The sequence below is a fragment of the Heterodontus francisci genome, chromosome 5 (genome assembly GCF_036365525.1).
Source record: "Heterodontus francisci isolate sHetFra1 chromosome 5, sHetFra1.hap1, whole genome shotgun sequence".
Classification (NCBI taxonomy): domain Eukaryota; kingdom Metazoa; phylum Chordata; class Chondrichthyes; order Heterodontiformes; family Heterodontidae; genus Heterodontus; species Heterodontus francisci.
In genome coordinates, this window is record NC_090375.1 from 156,326,577 (window position 1) to 156,347,777 (window position 21,201).

Here is a 21,201-nt window from a genome sequence, read left to right on the forward strand (position 1 = left end):
TCCTTCCCTAAAGGGCATTAATAAACTAGATGGGTTTTTACAACAATTGACAATGGTTTCATGGCCACTTGCTTTCATCCAGATGTATTAGTTGAAATTAAATTCCACCAGCTTCCATGGTGGGATTTGAACTGTGTCCCCTGAGCATTAGCCTGGGACTCTGGATTGCTAGTCCAGTGACATTATCACTACGCCACTGCCTCCCTGCATCCTGTGCCTGACCTGGGACTGATTTATTATAATAATGGATTCCTGAAATAGAAAGTGTTCTTTTCTCCAACACCAATATCCCTCATAGTGAGGTGCACAAAATTCATCAACGAGCAATGCCAGTGTAATGGTGTGACTTTCCTTGTGGAGAGAAAATGGGGGAAATACATAACACTCTGTTAAATTTTTCTCTACGATCCCTCCCAAAATTGGGTGAGTTAGTGGTGGAAAATAAGGCAAAGTCAGGCGGTAAGACTAACTGCTGCCTCTACTTCAGCTACATTTACCTCCCCCGACTGCCGAGACCATCACAGCCTGCAACTTCCCTGCCCACCACATGTAAGTGCAAGAGGAAGGTTCTGGGGGGAGGGGGTAGGGTTATGGATGGGACCTGGCTACACAGATTTCTTCCCTCTCATGCTCCCCTTTGACTGCCACTCTTTGAGACCACCTGGTAGAAGATAGTGTATAGTTCAGGGCGTAGGGATAATGGACCTGAATGTGATGGTGGGTGAGGCCTATTTGGGGCCTCTTCCTCTCTCAAAAGGTCTCTGGCGCTTATTGACACATACTGCAGCCAATATTTATCTTTGTTATTGTGCTGCTCCTTTAAGTGCTGTGGCCGAGTTTTACTGGTTCTGCAGCACTGTCCCTACTGCAGCACTGCCTTTGTTGGTTGTGGAGGGTTCCTGCTTGGGGGCAGCGTTGAATCTGTAATCGACACTAACCCTTGGTCAGGGTTGAAGGGGCAGCTGGAAGTCTTTCCCCACTGCTGCCTGGTTGGAATGAAATTAGCCCAGCCCCTTGTATCCAGTGCAGGTGAGAGAGGAGCACAAAATCAAAGATTAAAAGCAATAAAACTGTTCAAGCATTATTTGGGAATCTGAGACCATATCAACAAACATTCCTTAAAAACACAAAAAAAAGTACTTTGATTATCACTAAACACTAGCAAATTTTCTGTGACATTTCTCATGGTGAGTCAGAAGAAAGGCTGATTTATAACAGTTGGGCTGCTATCAGCAAAATGTGATGAGGAAAATGTTTCAGGAAGTGTGACACTTAGAAAATGCATCCTATGCATAAGACCTTTAACATATGTTGATATCATTAATCTTGTGATATTGGCTACACAAAGTGAAACCCAAGTATGGGACTGAAGTGAAATGAGGTTAGAGGCAGAGTAGAATTTGACCAGGGCATGCAGACATAATTCAGTCCCCATTTTAAAGTCATACATTCTGTCTGTTTTTACATATACTTTATCATTATTTTTCATGAAATAGTACAACTTGTATTAATTTGGAAAGCAAAAAATTATATTTGATTGATGCATAGGAGCTTCTCTGCAGTTCATTTTAGGTCAGAAATGAAGAACAGCAGTGCCATCGCTGGTGTGAGAGTATAATTACAGCATGAGAAGTTTGCACAGTTCCCAGGATGAGTGGACACAAAATATATAATGGAAGAGTTGACAGGATGTGCATGCAGACACACACTTTTTAATAAATAACCAGCAATAAATAAAAGTATAGAATAACTAAAGGCCTTTCAGCCCATCAGCTCAAATTTCTTCACACGGCCTGTATGGATTCCATCTGAATCCCACAAAACTTCAGGATATCCATATAATTATTACAACACTCGCTTACAGCTCTGACCAGTTCCATTTCACAGCAGCACCTTGCTCCACATGCGATTTGATCATCTCTCTGTGACTTATAGACTTCACTAACATTTTAATCAAACACTTGTCATTCTTTTTCCAGCATTTATCCCATTCCTACAACTCTCTGTAGGATTAAAAAAAAACTACTTGGCGTTAATTTTTGTAATTCAGTGCTCCAGAGCTTTGCATGATGGGAATCTGTATCAGGAATTAATGGATGGAAAATTTCATGGATTGCAATTAAGTTGCAAACGACTCCATTCCAAAATTCGCTTAGCTCTGTATATAGCATTCTGCTTCTGCTGTTTAACATGCATGTAGTCCTGCATTGTAGCTTTACCAGGTTGGCACCTCGTTTTAGGTATGCTTGGTGCTATTCCTGGGCATGCTCTCCTGCACTCCTCATTGAACCAGGACTGATCCCCTGGCTTGATGGTAATGGTGGAGTAAGGGATATGCCAGGCCATGAGCTTACACACTGTGGTGTAATACAATTGGGCTGTTGCTGATGGCCCAAAACACCTCGTGGATGCCCAGTTTTGAATTGCTAGATCTGTTCTGAACTTATTGCATTTAGTACAGTGGTAATGCCATACAACACGATGGAGGGCATCCGCAGTGTGAAGATGGAACTTTGTCTCCACAAGGACTTTGCAGTGGTCACTCCTACCAACACTGTCCTGGACAGTTGCATCAGCAATAGGTAGATTGGTGAGGAAGAGCTCAAGTAAGTTTTTCTCTCTTGCTGGTTCTCTCACGACCTGCCACAGGCCCAGTCTGGCAGATATCTCCTTCAGGACCTGAATATTCCGCATCTAGCAATTTCTATATGAAGAATATATCCTGACTCACGTTAATGTTGATAATTGAGTTCATTGTAGATCACATATGTGAAGGGTCAAATATTGTGCAGCTGGTCCTATAATTAATGGTGTTGTGATTACATTTGGAAGCAGCTCCTGCAAAATGTGAAGCTATGAAGAGAGGGGGAAAAAAGGCAATTTTGTTTACAGTTTTAAAAAAGAAAGCACTGAGCTATTTTCATATAGGATCTGGTAAGGAGGAAGGGCCCTGTTCTGTTTGGCTGACTGCCGTGTATTGTTTATATGCTGTGGGAACTGATAGGCTGAGGTTTTCTTTTTTGTTATGGTCAACCCACAATTTTCTATACATTAAAGTCAGGGTGCTCCCTGTGTGGAATATCCCTCGACAGGAGAGCATATTAGTGGATCAGCTGTGAGGATCAGCATGTCAAATCATGCTGTTCCTGTTTTCTCCAATGTTCTGCGCTACCTCCAAGGTTATTTTCTGGTTTTCTTTCATTCCTTTTCCTGCCTCCTTTTCCACCACCCCCTTCCTCCCACCCTGTACTGCCCATTACCCTCCCCAACCCCATCCTTCCATCCTTGTCAACTGTGGCGACCTGGAAATTCAAACGTAACACCAGGAACTAGAAAACAATTACAATGGGGGTTATTCCACAACCTCATCTCTGTGATGATCATCATTCCATATCAATACTTTCACTGTAAGATATTTTTAAAACTTCCACCATATAACTTGGAACTCTGCACTAAAACAGCATGGCCATTCTCTGGTTAGATTAGCATGCATTGCCTGATTTATCACCTGGAGATATTTACAGTGACCTCCCAAAGGACTGTATATGTGTGATGTTTAATGTGCATGTATCAGAGGTTCTTGAATCATTGAGTGCATTCATAGCTTTTCTGTTGTATTTCTTCTAATTTCATGCAGAATTTTTTTTGTGTTACACTGATTAAAATTTTTTTTTATTGCTGTGCTTTGAACTCACAGACCTCCACTAACTACTATGGGATGTATCCTGGTGAAGGCATTGCACATGTTGTTTATGCTTTCTGTTGAATTTGGGGCCCAGGAATCCATTAGATTATATTAGATCAGATAAAGCTCAAGATTGTTGGCAGAGCTGCCTTGGACCAAAGATAAAGGTTAACAGCGACAGCTCATTAAAATGCCTGGGGTAACTGGATAGTGGATGTATCTCAGTGCCTGTCTTGCATTGCAATACATCAGCACAGATGAGAGTGTGTAGCACTCAGCACCTCCAGTCACCTGAACACTCTGGAAGATAGATAAGATTTCATCAGTTCATCTGTTCATCTCAATCCTTTTTTTACCCTGCAGTATGAATTCAGCATGATTTTTGATACAAGTCACCTGTCTGGGGAGCAGGAGAGTTTGGAGTTCACAATCACAACGCAAAGGTAAGGCTCACCGGGGAATGTAGAAGTTACTGTGATCTGGGTTTTGTTCTTTTGTACCATCAGCATTTTATATCGTCTGGTTAGATTAATGTCTGCTGAAAAGCACAAAGTCCTGGATTTTACCAGCCGTTTGGGGACGGGATGGGAGGCGGGAAGGCTGGCAAAATGACACGGAAGGCGGTGAGTGGAGTGCCCATTGTCTTCCTGCCACCATGCCATCTTTCCAGCAGCGGGAAAGGTGGCAGACAACTCTCCCATCCCATGCCCAATTGAACCACTTAAGTGGCCAATTAAGGGCCTCTTCCTGCCTCGGCTGGCATTTTACCAGCGGCGAGAGGCCCTACGCCACTTGGGGAAACTGCCAGGTAATCCCTGGTGGCCTCCCAGCGGGCTCTGGGGGTGGGGGCCTCATTTTTTGGGTACACTTCAGACCACAGAGAAGCCCCTGGCAGCAATGGCTGCCCCTATGGCAATGGAACCTCCTTCCCTCACCAACCACCCCCGGATTCATGGGGACCTGCCGGACTGGCAGTGGTGCCCCCAGATTCCACTTACCTGGTTGTGAGTGTGCACATCCATCGATGTGCCCTCCTCCAGGTGCCGCCCCAGGGGTGACCACCACTCCCAGTGGTGCTGCTGAGCTGCCGGCCCTCTGATTGACCAGCAGTTCTTGGGGGTGAGTGGCCATCCTTAATAGGGATGGGGCAGTTGCCCAGGATTAATTGGCTGCCGCTGACAGGATACGGGATTGTATCATTGCACCGCCCCCACCCCCACCCCAACAGCCCCTGTTTTAGGTGAATGTGGTTGTAAGATATGGACAAAAATGACATTACAGCCTGCCTTCGTTTAAAAAACTCAGATATTACACTATTTCTGTTATAATGTGTCCCAACGGTCTGTATTAGAACCATGCCTCTTTTTAATATATGTTACAATGACCTGGACTTGGGTTTAGAGAGCATAATTTCTAAGTTTTAATGACACAAAATTTGGAAATGTAGTAAGCAGTAAGGTGGATAGTAATGGACTGCAGGAGGAAATGGACAGATTGATAAAATGGCAGAAACATGGCAGATAAAATTGCATGCAGAAAATTGCAAAGTAATGCATTTTGGAAGGAAGAATGAAAGGAAGCGTTATAAACTACTTGGTACAATTTGGAAGGGGTGCAGGAACAGAGAGACCTGGGGGTTTATGTACAGAAATCTTTGAAGGTGGTAGATTGATAAGGCTATTACAAAGACATATTGGATCCATTGTTAATATAAACTGAGGTATAAAGTACAAAAGTAAGGGACTCGTGCTAAACCTTTTTAAATTACTGGTTAGGCACCACACATTGCGAACGGAATCAAGGATGTAGAGAGGGTGCAGAGGAGATTTACTAGAATGATACCGAGGATGAGGGACTTGAGTTATGTGGAGAAACTAGAAAAGTGGGATTCTTTTCCTTAGAGTAGAGAACGTTAAGGAAAGTTAAATAGAGGCGTTCAAAATCATGAAGTGTTTTGATAGAGTAGGTAAAGAGAAACTGAAATAAAAACAAGAAATGCTGGAAATACTCAGCAGGTCTGGCAGCATCTGTGGAGAGAGAAGCAGAGTTAACGTTTCAGGTCAGTGACCCTTCTTCAGAAACTGATTCCACTTGCAGAAGAGTCGGTAACCAGAGGACACAGATTTAAGATATTTGGCAAAAGAGCCAGAGGTGAGATGAGGAACCATTTTTCTCACAGTGAGTTATGATCTGGAATGCATTGCCTGATCATTTAACATGTGTTTTTTACCGTCTGATAACATTGAGGCCCAATGACTCGATAAAAATATGTCCCCTCGTGTGAGATTCATTTTTTGTTCCATAACTCATTCAGATGCTGTCACCATTCTAAATGGTTTGGACAGAAATTCTGAAAAATGTCTGTAGTTTGATTGTGTTTCGGGGTGTCTACCCCGAGCTGCCAATAATCTGTAATAATCCTTACATTAAATCAGAAGAATATTTTGATATTATTAAATGTGATCAAACCAACAATAACATACTCAGGTCAAAGTGGTCATAATTTGTCATTTGTGAATTAATTTGGAAAAATTGGGATTGAACCAAATTCTTATTTGGATTATGTGGATGCCTAATTAAAACATCAAAACACATTTACTAAAATAGTAAACTCCCTCCACAGCTTGTTTCCTGCTGCTATTCTGTGCAACCAGCAGAAAATGCTGTGATAAGACCAACAGACAAAAGCCTCTCCTGTGCCATTGTTTGCACTCAAACACTTTCCATGGTCAGCCCCTTGCCATAAAAAACAGATGTTTCATTTAAAAAAGCAATAATTTTTACCCATTGTAATGCTACACCTTGCATTTATAAAGCACCTTGAACACACTAAAAGTTCCAAAGGTGACAAATAGATGTGTAGTTGCAGGATAAGAATTAGAAGAGACTGAAAGCTAGGGTATGTGTTGGCATGTGAGAAGGGACAATAGCAGAAGGATTTAACAAAGCAGTCTGAGTATCAGACCAAAATGTTTGAAGGCTCTGTCAATGAAAGTGGTACTGAGGGAGGGGCATTGCAGATGAGACCAAAGTGGAAATATGGACAGGCATTTGAGGCTGAAGAGGTCCCTAGGGATAGAGTGGGGCATGGCTGAGGAAGGTCTGTAACAGGAGCCTGCAATGTGTCTGTACATGGACACCAGTGTCCATGGTAAAATATTTTGAGGTCTGTGACTAGTAATTTCAGGGATCTTTCTGAGCAGACCAACATAAGAAAAAATTGCAGCTGTCAGTTTCACAGCTGACAGGTGCTTAAAGCAGAGACAGTGCTTCCGAACCTTGGACAAGTTTATGGTTTTCCGGCGGGCTTTCAAAAAAAACCGGAACCCTCCAGAAAACCACAAACTTGTCCATGGTTCAGAAGCGCTGTCTCTGCTCTAAGCACATGTCAGCTGTGAAACTGACTGCTGATTATTTTTAAAAGAACGGACCAACCATGATGCTGTTCAGCTGTGAGTTTCCACTGTCTGCAACTGTCAGAAAGAAAGAAAGAGAGAGGGAGACAGAGAGGGATAGAGTGGGGGTGGGGGGGTCAGAGAGAGAGAGCAAGGTGGGGGCAGGGAGAGAGAGAGAGACATAGTGGGGACAGGGAGAGGAGGTGGGACACGGGGAGGGGACTGAAAGGGGGCAAACAGAGAGAGAGAGGCGACACAGAGAGGGGTGGATGACACAGAGAGAGGAACACAGAGAAGGAGGGGGAGAGAGAGATAGACACAGAGAGAAGTGGGAGAGAGAGCGATCAAGATCACTCCTGATAGATGGACATCTATCCGAATACTCCGCATTGCTACAGCAAGTATGCGGGCAAACACCAACTACCTATGCAAACAAAAAAAATGCCAGGTATTTTTAGGACACGAAATCAGTGTCCCAATATAGGGATGAGAAAGTAAGTCAATAAATTAATCTTCTCATTTGAAGCTTCTTCACAAAAATGCACATTTGTTGTTTTGATTAATAGCACCTGCAGCTTCTTCAGTCTATCTACATATCTGAAGTCCCATAACCCTGGAACCATTCTTGTAAAACTTTTCTGCACCCACTTTAAAGCCTTCACATGCTTCCTAAAGTGTGTTGCCCAGAGTTGCATGCAGTACTCCAGCTGAGGCGGAACCAGTGTCTTATAAAGGTTCATTATAACGTGTCTACAGGGTAGTTAGTTAGGGAATCTGGTGAGTGAGGGAATTCGACACAGTGGAGGGAAGAGATGCTGTTCTGTTATTTTAAGAAATGAGGAGCAGTGCAAGAGATGGAACAAAAGACAGCGAGACCTGAGAGCTGAGGTCAGGAGGCAGTATTTAGGCGAGCAGGTAGGTTATTATTTGGTGAGCTTTAGGTTTTATTTTCTCTTTAAACTAGGACAGTCGTTTAAACTATGACTGGGGAGATATTTAATATAGCTACAGATAATTATTGAATGATATATCAAAACTTGAAATCCTAATTAGTTAAATAAAATACAATAGAGGTGACAGGGCAGGTGGTGTGCTGTGGCTGCAGCATGTGGGAGCTGGTGAACACCAATGTGGTCCATAGCAACCATGTCTGTAGCTCAGAGTTGGTGAGCTGGAATCCGAGCTTTGGACATTTCAATGCATCAGGGAGGGGGCAAGTTACCTGGACACTATGTTCCAGAAGGCAGTCACACTCTTTAGGTTTAGTACTTCAGATTTGGTCCATGGTCAGGGATAGGAGGGTGTGACTATGAGTGAGGCAGGTATGGGGATCCAGGAGATAGCACTGGGGGAACTTCAACCCTCGCACTTGTCCAACAGGTTGGATGTTCTTGCAATCTGTGTGGATGAGAACAGGGACTGCAGGGAGGATGAGCAAAGTGACCACAACACTGTGATACAGAGGGCCATTCAAGTTGGGGAGTAAAAAGAGATGTTGTAGTAGTAGGGGCAATATAGTTAGGGGGATAGATACTGTTCTCTGCAGCAGAGCAAGAGTCCCGAAGGCTGCGTTGCCTGCCCATTTCCAGGGTTAAATACATCTCCTTGGGGCTGGAGAGGAACTTGGAGTAGGAGGGGAAGGATTCAGTTAGTCATCAATGTAGGTACCAATAACATAGGTAGGACTAAGAAAGAGGTTCTGCTAAGGAAATATGAGCAGCTAAGGGCCACAACTGGGGAAAGAGGAAGCTGTTCCATTGGGACTGGCTTCACTTAAATCGCGCTGGGACCAATGTTCTGGCAAATCAGATAACTAGGGCTGTAGAGATGGCTGTAAACTGAATAGTTGGGGTGAGGGTTCAGGTACATAGGAACAGGAGTAGGCCATTAAGCCCCTCGGGCCTGTCCCACCATTCAATGAGGGGAAAGTTTAAGAGAAAGAACAAGACAATAATGCAGGGTAGCGATATTGGTAATGATAACCAGTGTGCGACAGAAAGGGACACAGAGTACAAGCGTAAGAGTGCACCAGAAGTAGGGTCAGAGTAGGGAAAAATGGTCAAAAGATAGAATTAAAGGATCTTTATATGAATACATGCAGCATTCGTAACAGGATGAATTGATGGCACAATTAGAAATAAATGGGTATGATATGATGGCTATTGCCGAAATTTGGTTGCAAGGTGACCAAGGCTGAGAAGTGATTATTCAAAGGCATTTGTCATTTTGAAAGAATAGAAAGAAAGGAGAAGGAGGTGGGTAGCTCTGTTAATAATGATGAGTACAGTAGTGAGAAATGATCTTGGGTTGGAATATCAAGATGTAGAATCAGATTGGAGATAAAAAATAGCAAGGGGAAGAAGTCATTGGTGGGCATAGTTTATAGGCCTCCTAACAGTAGCTACACTCTAGGAAGGAGTATAAATCAATAAATAATGGAGGCTGGTAAGAAAGGTACTGTAATAATTGTGGGAGATTTTAATCTTCGTATAGATTGGATAAATCAAATTGGCAAAGGTGGCATTGAGGATGAGTTCATGAGTGTATTCAGGGCAGTTTCTCAGAATAATACATTACAGAACCAACCAGGTAACAGGCTATTTAAGACTTCACAATGTGCAATGAGACAGGATTATTTAATGATCTCATGGTAAAGGGTTCTCGAGGGAAGAGTGGTCATAACATGATAGAATTTCACATTCAGTTTTAAGGTGAGAAATGTGCGTTTGAAACTCATGTCTTAAAGTTTAATAAAGGCAATTGCAAAGGTATGAAGACAGAGGTGGCTAAGGTGGACTGGGAAACTAGGTTAAAATGTAAGACAGTACGTAAGCAGTGGCAGACATTTAAAAAGACATTTGATAACTCTCAACAAATATATTTTCCATTGAGAAAGAAGGATTCTACAAGACAGATGAACCATCCATGATAAACTAAGGAAGTTAAGGATGGTATCAGATTGAAAGTAAAGGTGTACAATTCTTCAAAGATTAATGGTAGGCCAGAAGATTGGGAAAATTTAAGAAAGCAGCAAAGGATGGCTAAAAAAAGAGAGGGAGAAATTAGAATATGAGTGTAAGCAACAAGAAATATAAAAACAGACAGTAAAAGCTTCTACAAGTATATAAAAAGGAAAAGAGTAGCTGAAGTAATCATTGGTCCCTTAGAGGATAATGGGAAAGAAGGAAATAGCAAAGACTTTGAACAAATATTTTGTATCAGTCTTCACTGTAGAAGGCAATAAATGCATCACAAGAATAGTAGAAAATCAAGGGGAAAAAGGAAGGGAGGAACTTAAAACAATCACTATCACGAGAGAAAATATACACAGAAAACTAATGGGACTGTAGGCTGACAAGTCCCCTGGACCTGATGGCCTGCATCCTAGCATCTTAAAAGAAGTGGCTACAGAGATAGTGGATGCATTGGCTGTAATTTTCCAAAATACCCTAAATTCTGGAAAGGTCCAAGCGGATTGGAAAACTGCAAATATATGTCCCTATTCAAGATAGGAGGGAGATAGAAACCAGGACACGATAGGACAGTTAGCCTCACATCTGTCATTGGGAAAATTCTGGAATCCTTCACTAAGGAAGTAATAGCAGGACATGTAGAAAGTCAAAATTCAATCAAGCAGAGTCAACATGGTTTTATGAAAGAGAAATTGTGTTTGACAAATTTATTCGAGTTCTTTGAGGATGTAATGAGCAGGGTGGATAAAGGGGAACCAGTAGATGTAGTGTATTTGGATTTCCAAAAAGCATTGGATAAGGTGTCACATTAAAGGCTACTACACAAGATAAGAGCTCATGGTGTTGTGGATAATATGGATCGAGGATTGGCTCACGAACAGGAAACTGTGAGGGAGGATAAATGGGCCATTTTCAGGTTGGCAAACTAACTAGTTGGTTGCCACAGGGATCAATGCTGGGGCCTCAACTATTTACAATCTATATTAATGAGTTGGATGAAAGAAGAGTGTATTGTAGCCAAATTTGTTGACAATACAAAGATAGGTGGGAAAACAAGTTGTGAGCAGGACGCAGAGTCTGCAAAGCGATAAAGAAAGGTTACTGTGAATGGACAAAAATTTTGAAGATGGAGTATAATGTGGGAAAATGTGAGGTCATCCATTTCCGTAGGAAGAATAGAAAAGCAAAATATTATTTAAATGGAGAGAGGCTACAGAATGCTGCTGTGGAGAGGGTTCTGGGTGTCCTTGTACATGAATCACAAAAAGTTAGCATGCAGGTATAGCAATTAATCAGGAAGGCAAATGGAATGTTGGCATTTATTGCAAGGGGGTTGGTGTATAAAAGTAGGGAAATCTTCCTACAACTGTCCAGGGAGTTGGTGAGACCACACCCAGAGGACTGTGTACAGTTTGGCCTCCTTATTTACGGAGGGAAATACTTGCATTGGAGGCAGTTTGGAGAAGGTTCACTAGACTGATTCCTGGGATGAAAGGTTGTCTTATGAGGAAAGGTTGGGCCTATACTCATTGGGGTTTAGCAGAGTGAGAGAATGATCTTATTGAAACATGTAAAATTCTGAGGGGGCATTGCAGGGTTGATACTGAGAAGATGTTTCTCCTCGTGGGGGAATTTAGAACTAGGGGGCACAGTTTTAGAATAAAGGGTCTCCCAGTTAAGATGGAGATGAGGAATTTCTTCTCTGAGGGTCATTAATCTTTGGCAATCTTTATCTCAGAGCAGTGGAGGCTGGGTCATTGAATATATTCGAGGCTGAGTTAGATTTTTCATCTACAAGGGAGTCCAAGTTATGGGGGCAGGCAGGAATGTGGAGTTGAGGCAATGATCAGATCAGCCATGATCTTATTGAGTGGTGGAGCAGGCTGGAGGGGCTGAATGGCCTCCTCCTGCTCCTATTTCTTATGATCTTGATTTTGTAGCCAGTGCCTCTATTTATAAAGACTAGGATTCCACATGTCTTTTTAATCACTTTCTCAGCCTGCCCTGCCACCTTCAACAATTTTTGCACATATACCCCCAAGTCTCTGTTCCTGCACCTGCTTTAGAATTGCAACCTTTAGTTTATATTATCTCTCCTCATTCTTCCTACTAAAATGCATCACTTCACACTTCTGCCACGTGTCACCCATTCCAGCAGCTTGCCTATATTCTCTTGATGTCTGTCAACATTGCAGACATAGAGTCATAACAGCACTGAAGGAGACCATTCAGCCCATCAACTCCATGCTGACTGTCTGTAGAGCAATCCAATCAGTCCCATTCCCCAGCTCTTTCCCCGTGGCCCTGTAATTTTTTTTTTTAGTTACTTTTATAACTAATGAAAGGAATTGTTCAAAGAAAATGAACAAAAAGGTTTTTTTGATGCTCCTTTGATTTTTCTGCGGGGCTGATTGGCAATAGTGTCCAGGAGATTAATCTTCAATTCCTGGAGACTCCAGGCCAATCCTGGAGGGTTGGCAAGCCAAATTTAGAGTGATAAATATTTGGAATAATTAATCATGTAAAACACTGAGCTTGTTCCAAATAGAAAACATGATGGCAAAAAAGATTTATTATAAGAATTAGCTTCAGTGGACCAAATAGTTTATTCTCATTAATGACTTTGCACATTCATATGCCCATAAGTATGCATGCTGCAATTTTATATTGAAGGGGTCAAGATGGGCTAAATTTTGGTATTTGTATTTCAACCAAAAATGGCCCAGTTCAGGTCATTTTAGGTCACTTCAGGCATTTAGTTGGGTTTGGTTGACCTTTCCAGTACATGTTAAAGTCAAGAGGTTACTCCCTGCTGATTAAAAGCAGGATTGGAAACAATTTGCAGTTTCAGTTCATAAAGAAGGATTCCATAGTTACTGAATAAAGATATAAACACAGGCACGGAGAAAAAATACCACCAATTCACCAGCCAGTTAGTGACATTTCTGTTCGTCCTCTTCACGTATATATGTATGTGAAACAAGTTTTTTTATTATCCAGAGCTGAACTAAAAACAAGATTCTGAAGCACTCAGTAATGTTGATGGAACATGTTCATGTGTTGAAGGGAAGTTCAAGCTAGTGTCATCACCAAGGAAACTGAGTCAGAAATTAACTACAGTTAAAACTGTCATTCTTGTGTTAATAATTTGAGTTTATTCTAACACCAATTATGCAAATTGGCTGAATGTTTCTATAAGTAGATTGCACCCTTACAATCATAAAGTGATCACTTTCACTTCTGTCATTCTGTGTTAGCATAGCTCAGGGACTACCCAATTTAGCAGTAACACTTTAGTAATACTATTTAACAGTAATGTATTTGAATTCAATCAATTAATAAATCTGGAATAAAAAGCTGGTGTCAGTAATGGTGACCATGAAACTACTGGATTGTCATAAAAATCCATCTGGTTCACTAATGCCCTTTAGAGAATGAAATCTGCTGTTCTTACCTGGCCTGGCATATCTATGACTCCAGACCCATATGTGACTGTAAACTGCCCTCTGAAATGGTTTTTGATTTTTTTTTTGATTTAGAGATACAGCACTGAAACAGGCCCTTCGGCCCACCAAGTCTGTGCCAACCATTAACCACCCATTTATACTAATCCTACACTAATCCCACATTCCTACCACATCCTCACCTGTCCCTATATTCCCCTACCACCTACCTATACTAGGGGCAATTTCTAATGGCCAATTTACCTATCAACCTGCAAGTCTTTTGGCTGTGGGAGGAAACCGGAGCACCCGGAGGAAACCCACTCAGACACAGGGAGAACTTGCAAAACTCCACACAGGCAGTACCCAGAATTGAACCTGGGTCACTGGAGCTGTGAGGCTGCGGTGCTAACCACTGCGCCACTGTGCCGCCCTAGCAAGCCACTCAGTTGTATCAAACTACTGTAGAAAAGTCGAATGAGAATAAAACAAGACGGACCACCCAACATCGACCCAGGCACCAAAGTCCTCCCCATTAACATCTGGGAACTTGTGCCAAAATTGGGAGAGCTGTCTCACAAACTTGTCAAGCAACAGCTTACTCTGGTTTTTCTTCAGATCGTATAAATCTTTCGCCTTTTACTAAAGATTTCCGTGGAGAGAAGCGCTCAGAGTTTTGAACAATTTTTTGTGGCCCTGCTTTTAGTGAAAAAAAAAACAGCCTGACATAGTCATACTTATAGAATCATACCTATCATACTTATAGAATCATATAGGGAGCAGTACCCCAGGACATGCGCGATGCCAACATCATCACCCTCTATAAAAACAAAGGTGACCGCGGTGACTGCAACAACTACCGTGGAATCTCCCTGCTCAGCATAGTGGGGAAAGTCTTTGCTCGAGTCGCTCTGAACAGGCTCCAGAAGCTGGCCGAGCGCGTCTACCCTGAGGCACAGTGTGGCTTTCGTGCAGAGAGATCGACTATTGACATGCTGTTCTCCCTTCGTCAGATACAGGAGAAATGCCGTGAACAACAGATGCCCCTCTACATTGCTTTCATTGATCTCATCAAAGCCTTTGACCTCGTCAGCAGACGTGGTCTCTTCAGACTACTAGAAAAGATCGGATGTCCACCAAAGCTACTAAGTATCATCACCTCATTCCATGACAATATGAAAGGCACAATTCAACATGGTGGCTCCTCATCAGAGCCCTTTCCTATCCTGAGTGGTGTGAAACAGGGCTGTGTTCTCGCACCCACACTTTTTGGGATTTTCTTCTCCCTGCTGCTTTCACATGCGTTCAAATCCTCTGAAGAAGGAATTTTCCTCCACACAAGATCAGGGGGCAGGTTGTTCAACCTTGCCCATCTAAGAGCGAAGTCCAAAGTACGGAAAGTCCTCATCAGAGAACTCCTCTTTGCTGACGATGCTGCTTTAACATCTCACACTGAAGAATGCCTGCAGAGTCTCATCGACAGGTTTGCGTCTGCCTGCAATGAATTTGGCCTAACCATCAGCCTCAAGAAAACGAACATCATGGGGCAGGATGTCAGAAATGCTCCATCCATCAATATTGGCGACCACGCTCTGGAAGTGGTTCAAGAGTTCACCTACCTAGGCTCAACTATCACCAGTAACCTGTCTCTAGATGCAGAAATCAACAAGCGCATGGGTAAGGCTTCCACTGCTATGTTCAGACTGGCCAAGAGAGTGTGGGAAAATGGCGCACTGACACGGAACACAAAAGTCCGAGTGTATCAGGCCTGTGTCCTCAGTACCTTGCTCTACGGCAGCGAGGCCTGGACAACGTATGCCAGCCAAGAGCGACGTCTCAATTCATTCCATCTTCGCTGCCTTCGGAGAATACTTGGCATCAGGTGGCAGGACTATATCTCCAACACAGAAGTCCTTGAAGCGGCCAACATCCCCAGCTTATACACACTACTGAGTCAGCGGCGCTTGAGATGGCTTGGCCATGTGAGCCGCATGGAAGATGGCAGGATCCCCAAAGACACATTGTACAGCGAGCTCGCCACTGGTATCAGACCCACCGGCCGTCCATGTCTCCGTTATAAAGACGTCTGCAAACGCGACATGAAATCGTGTGACATTGATCACAAGTCGTGGGAGTCAGTTGCCAGCATTCGCCAGAGCTGGCGGGCAGCCATAAAGACAGGGCTAAATTGTGGCGAGTCGAAGAGACTTGGTAGTTGGCAGGAAAAAAGACAGAGGCGCAAGGGGAGAGCCAACTGTGCAACAGCCCCAACAAACAAATTTCTCTGCAGCACCTGTGGAAGAGCCTGTCACTCCAGAATTGGCCTTTATAGCCACTCCAGGCGCTGCTTCACAAACCACTGACCACCTCCAGGCGCGTATCCATTGTCTCTCGAGATAAGGAGGCCCAAAAGAATACCTTACAGCTAACGTTCCAGACTCCTCCATTACCATCCCAGGCTATGTACACACCATCAGCAGGACAGACCCAACAGAGGTGGTAGCACAGTGGTATACAGTCAGAAGGGAATGGCCCTGGGAGACATGAACATTAACTCCAGGCCCCATGAAGTCTCATGACATCAGGTCAAACATGGACAAGGAAACCTCCTGTTGATTACTACTTGCTGCCCTCCCTCAGCTGATGAATCAGTACTCCTCCATGTTGAACACCACTTGGAAGAAGCACTGAGGGTAGCAAGGGCACAGAATGTACTTTGGATGGGGGACTTCAATGCCCATAATGGCTCGGTAACTCCTTCAATACTGAAGTAGTCCGTGCCCGCATGCAGCAAGACCTGGACAACATCCAGGCTTGGGCTGATAAGTGACAAGTAACATTCATGCCACACAAGTGCCAGGCAATGAGCATCTCCAACAACAGAGAATCTAAACATCTTCTCTTCATGTTCAACAGTATTTAAAATTCTTAATGCTCCACCATCAACATCCTGGGGGTTTCCATTGACCAGAAACTGAACTGGAGCAGCCATATAAATACTGTGGCTACAAGTGCAGGTCAGAGGCTGGGAATTACGTGGCAAGTAACTCACCTCCTGAGTCCCTAAAGCCTTTCCACAATCTACAAGACACAAGTCAAGAGTGTGATGGAGTACTCTCCACTTGTCTAGATGAGTGCAGCTCCTACAATACTCAAGAAGCTCGGCACCATCAAAGACAAAGCAGCTGTTTGATTGACACCCCATCCACCATCTTAAATATTAACACACTCCACCACTGGCGCACAGTGGCAGCAGAGTGTACCATCTAAAAGATGCACTGCAGCAACTTACCAAGGCTCCTTCGACAGCACCTTCCAAACCTGCGACCTGTACCACCTAGAAAGACAAGGGCAGCAGACGCATGGAACACCACCATCTGCAAGTTCCCCTCCAAGCCACACACCATCCTGACTTGGAACTATATCGGCATCCTTCACTATTGCTGGGTCAAAATCCCGGAACTCCCTTCCTAACAGCACTGTGGATGTACTTACACCAAATTGACTGCAGCGGTTCAAGAAGGCAGCTCACCACCACCTTCTCAAGGCAATTAAGGATGAGCAACAAATGCCGGCCTAGACAGCGATGCCCAAATCCCATGAAAACATTTTTGAAAAAGTCTCAAACTTTCATTCGGGTTCCCAACTCTGGTTGGAGCATTTAACATTTTGATCACTGACATGTGACATCTAATCACATGACATCTGATCATGTGACATCTAATCACATGACATCTTCAAATGTTATTGTATTTACATGATAACGGTTGGGTCCCTGATGTTCAGTATCTTTACTTGTGGTTTCATGCCAGCAACTTTGAGCAAGAAGCTCTGAGAATCAGGTGGGCACCCGTGTGCAAGGGAAGAAGGGAACATGAAGGTGGGAATGCGAGGAACCAGAGATTGTGGTGCACTTTTCAGAGGAGAAACCAGAAGATGGAGGAACTTTGTTTCCTCCAGTAACTAATAAAAACTCACTGAAATCGCACCAATAACTAATAGTAATTCTGGTAACACTCAGATTCCCCTCAAAGTCACAAATAATAGAATAACTCACTATATCCCATATGTAACTGGAAGTAATAGATGTAACAGCCTGATATCTTACCTTTAACTAGCATTAGTCTTATCACCCGTTGAAACTAAACCAGAATCCCACTGCACTGCCCATGGATGTGCTCAGGTTCGCCTGTCAATGCCACTTTTAACTGGCTCCATCTGTCTCACTATCCCTTGGTCTCTGGCTTGAACTCAACTTCTGTATGAAGGTGAGAACTCTGAACCTGGAGTCTCAGTCAGAACCAAACTGTACTTGAACATCACACAATACAAACAGCTGAACCAAACCAAGAGATTACACAAAGTGCACTAGGCTCAGTATTTGGGGCACTTCTCACAGGACACACTATTCTAAACATAACTCAGCACTAACATTTCTAAATCACTGATGGGCTCAGACTCCATAAAGGAAAGTTTTCATTTATTGATGGAAATTGGAGCACAGGAAGAGGCCATTCCTGTAACTCCACTCTCCCCAGCCCCATTCCCTTTTAAATTATGTTTTGGTCTCGACTTCAGTAGCCACTTGTGATGAAGCATTTCATGGTTTAATAGTCCTTAGTTCAAGACCGTTCCTTCTCCCTTACTCCTTGGTTCCTTTAATGAGAATCCTCAGTCTTCGTCCACTTGTTCCCATTCTCCCACCAATGGAAAGAATATTTCACTGTTTAGCCACAGTTAATATCCCAGTTTTCACTCAGCCCTTTACTGGCTGCTCCTCTCTCTGTGCTCCTCTCACTCATTGTGTAGCTGCTGCTGCTTCTGTCTTTACAGAAAATTCTGGTGCGCATGCTCAGCCCATCGTCCACCCCCCACCCCCCACTCCTTTCCGTTTGAACTCCCTATCTCCGCTCCCCATCGCTACCCCACTTCCCCGATCCCTAGTCTCTTCTCTAACCTCTGCTTGAGGGCCAATATTCCATCCTGCAGTCTCATTCTCTGTCCCATCTTCATTCCCTCTCTCGTCTCTGCTCAGGCCCCAATCACCCCATTCCCCAGACTCACTTTCTGGGCCCGAGACCCCATTTCCCCCCCGTCTCCTCTCAGTTCCTGGCCACTCACTGATTGCTGACTGTCCCGACTGTTTCTGGCTCACATGGGGGTCCCTGGCTCTGTGTGGTGGTGGGGTTTGGTGACATCATAGAGTCGGAGTCTTCCATGAGCAATAGTTGGTAATTTCGCAAGTGGGGTGGGAACTGTAAAGTGTGTATGTCCCCCAGGCCGCTAACAGCAACACCAAGTAGATTTATGCGCCATATCAGGAGACACCCGGGCAATCCAGGGAGGGTTGGCATCCCTAACTCACATAGGATTCCCACTACATTGCCTGTCAAGATGGAAGATTTAGTTCTCAAAAGCTAAGAGTGCTAATTGAATTAATTTAGTGATTTGATGTATAAAAATGAAGCTATGGATCGATGTTATCCAACATAATAGTTGTAAAATAAGATGACAGCCTTTACCCTTTTATTTACCAATTTACCCTTCTTTCTATAGACTTTCTATAGTTAAAATCAGTAACATCTACAAGTGCTGCTTTCAGATTTTCTTAGTTTCCTGCAATGGAACAGTTTCTTCCTTGGTACACTGAATGCAGTCTCAAGGTGGTCTTTCAGGTGAAGGTGTCACGTTTGGCTTGTACTCATTGTAATGTCTGCCCTGATAGTGTGTGTGCATTGTGCTGCTCTCTTGACACTGACTCAGTAAAAGCACAGCAGAGATAGTATTGTACAACACTGAGGGAGTGCTGCCTTGTTGGAGGTGCTGTATTTTACTTGAGACATCTTTCTGTTTGGGTGGGATGTAAAATTCCATGGCACTATTGAAAGAGTTGGAGGGTTGTCCTGGCCAACATTCAACCTTCAAGCAACATTATTAAAAGCTGATTACCTGCTCATTTACCTTTGTGGCTGTTTGTGGGATCTACTGCCACTGTTTTTGCTTTCTTTACGATGGTGACTACACTGCAGAGGTAATCCAGTGACAGTGAAGTGTTTTGGGATGTCCTAAGGACATGAAAAGTGCTATATAAATGCAAATTCTTTCATTACTGACTTCACTTGGCATGTTACATTGGGACAAAACATGTTTTTCATCTCCTATCGTCTACTCAGATTGTGAGTGCTGCTGTTAAGGGAATTGAATAAAAAACTAAACAGCATGTCATGATACAAAAATCTTTCTCTGTTAACAATCCTATTCTACAAAATGTCATAAATTTGTTGTTTGTTGTGCTGTTTGAATGGGTCAAAGGACTTCACACTGAATGCTGCATTATTGGGGCAGTAGTTCTTTTCATTATTATCTATGTTTTTAAAAAAAAACAATTTCGAGTGAATTTCCTTGGGGTTATCTCAGTCGTCCATCCTAACTTTCACAAAGAGCAGTGGAAAATCCAGAAAAACAACTTGTCATTCTTCCAAGGTTTCCATGGCTCTTCCATTAAAGTTTTGGTGGACAGGCGGGAGAATTCCCTTGGGAAGTCACCTCCTTTGCTTCTACGTGTATTTCCTGCCATTCAAAAATGAGTATTAGATATGCTGCAGCAGTGAAGACCAGTTACTTCAGGCATCCCTTCTTCTATTAATGTGTCTTCACTAAAGGGAAGGGACCCCTTTGCATCCTGGAATTTAAACATGAATCTTCCCCTTCAGCATTGTCTGGACACTCATCCAGAGCCAGGAAAACACACACTAACCAATTATACTGTGTATCTTCCATGATCTTGCTCTCCCAATGTGGGTGGCTGCTTGCAGGGTCCACCAGTCGGAGATGAGGCTACAGCTTTGTAAGTGCTGCTTCCAATGGGAATGCAGTATCATTTTTATCAAGTATTCTGCAGGAGGGGGATAGACACCAGCATATAGAAGTAGAAAAGAGGAATAGGTACATAAAGGAGTGAGAGGGTTGGATTGTACTGGAGAAGGAAGTAGTGCCATATTGAATAAGGGCAGACTAAGAAGGACGACAACGAATATAAAGACAGGGTTACAATGCATGTATGTAAACGCACAAAGTATGGTGAATAAGGTTGGTGAGCTACAAGCACAGTTAGCCGTGTGGGAATATGATGCAGTAACGGAAATGTGGCTTAAAAATGGTGAGGACTGGGCACTTAATATTCAAGGATACAAAGTGTTCAGAAAATATAGGGAAGGAAAACAGAGAGGTTGGGTGTTAATACTGATTAGGGAAGGCGTTGTAGTGTTGAGAAATGGAAGACGTCCTTGAGGGGACAAAGACAGGATCCATTTGATTAGAGTTGAGAAGCAAAAAGGGAATGATCACGCTACTGGGGGCATTTTATAGGCCTCCAAATAGTGAGAGAGAGATAGAGGGGCAAATCTGCCGGGAAATCAGAGACGTGCAAGAACTGTAGAGTGGTGATATTGGGGGGAGGAATTTCTGAAATGTGTTCAGGAGAACTTCCTTGACTAGTATGTTCTCGGTCCAACTAGGAAGAAGGCATTGCTGGATCTGGTGCTGGGGAACAAGGTGGGCCAAGTGGACCAAGTGTCTGTGGGGCAACACTTGGATAAGATTGATCATTGTATCATAAGATTTGGATTAGTAATGGAGAAATTCAAGGAACAATGTAAAGTAAAGCTACTAAATTGGAAGAGGGCTAATTTCAATGGGAAGAGAGG

The 21,201-nt window shown here is 43.3% G+C and overlaps 1 protein-coding gene and 1 non-coding gene across 3 annotated transcripts in view; both read left to right on the forward strand.

The window, feature by feature from the left end:
* Positions 1-21,201, forward strand: part of itga9 (integrin, alpha 9) — a 550,508-nt gene that overhangs the window by 418,992 nt on the left and 110,315 nt on the right. For both annotated transcript variants that reach the window (XM_068032283.1, XM_068032284.1), the window contains one exon: positions 4,049-4,128. In XM_068032283.1, the coding sequence (XP_067888384.1) occupies positions 4,049-4,128 (80 nt within the window). The remainder of the gene's footprint in view (positions 1-4,048; positions 4,129-21,201) is intronic.
* LOC137370366 (U5 spliceosomal RNA) lies at positions 14,094-14,205 on the forward strand. Its single transcript, XR_010975127.1, has one exon. It is a non-coding gene; the product is annotated as a U5 spliceosomal RNA (small nuclear RNA).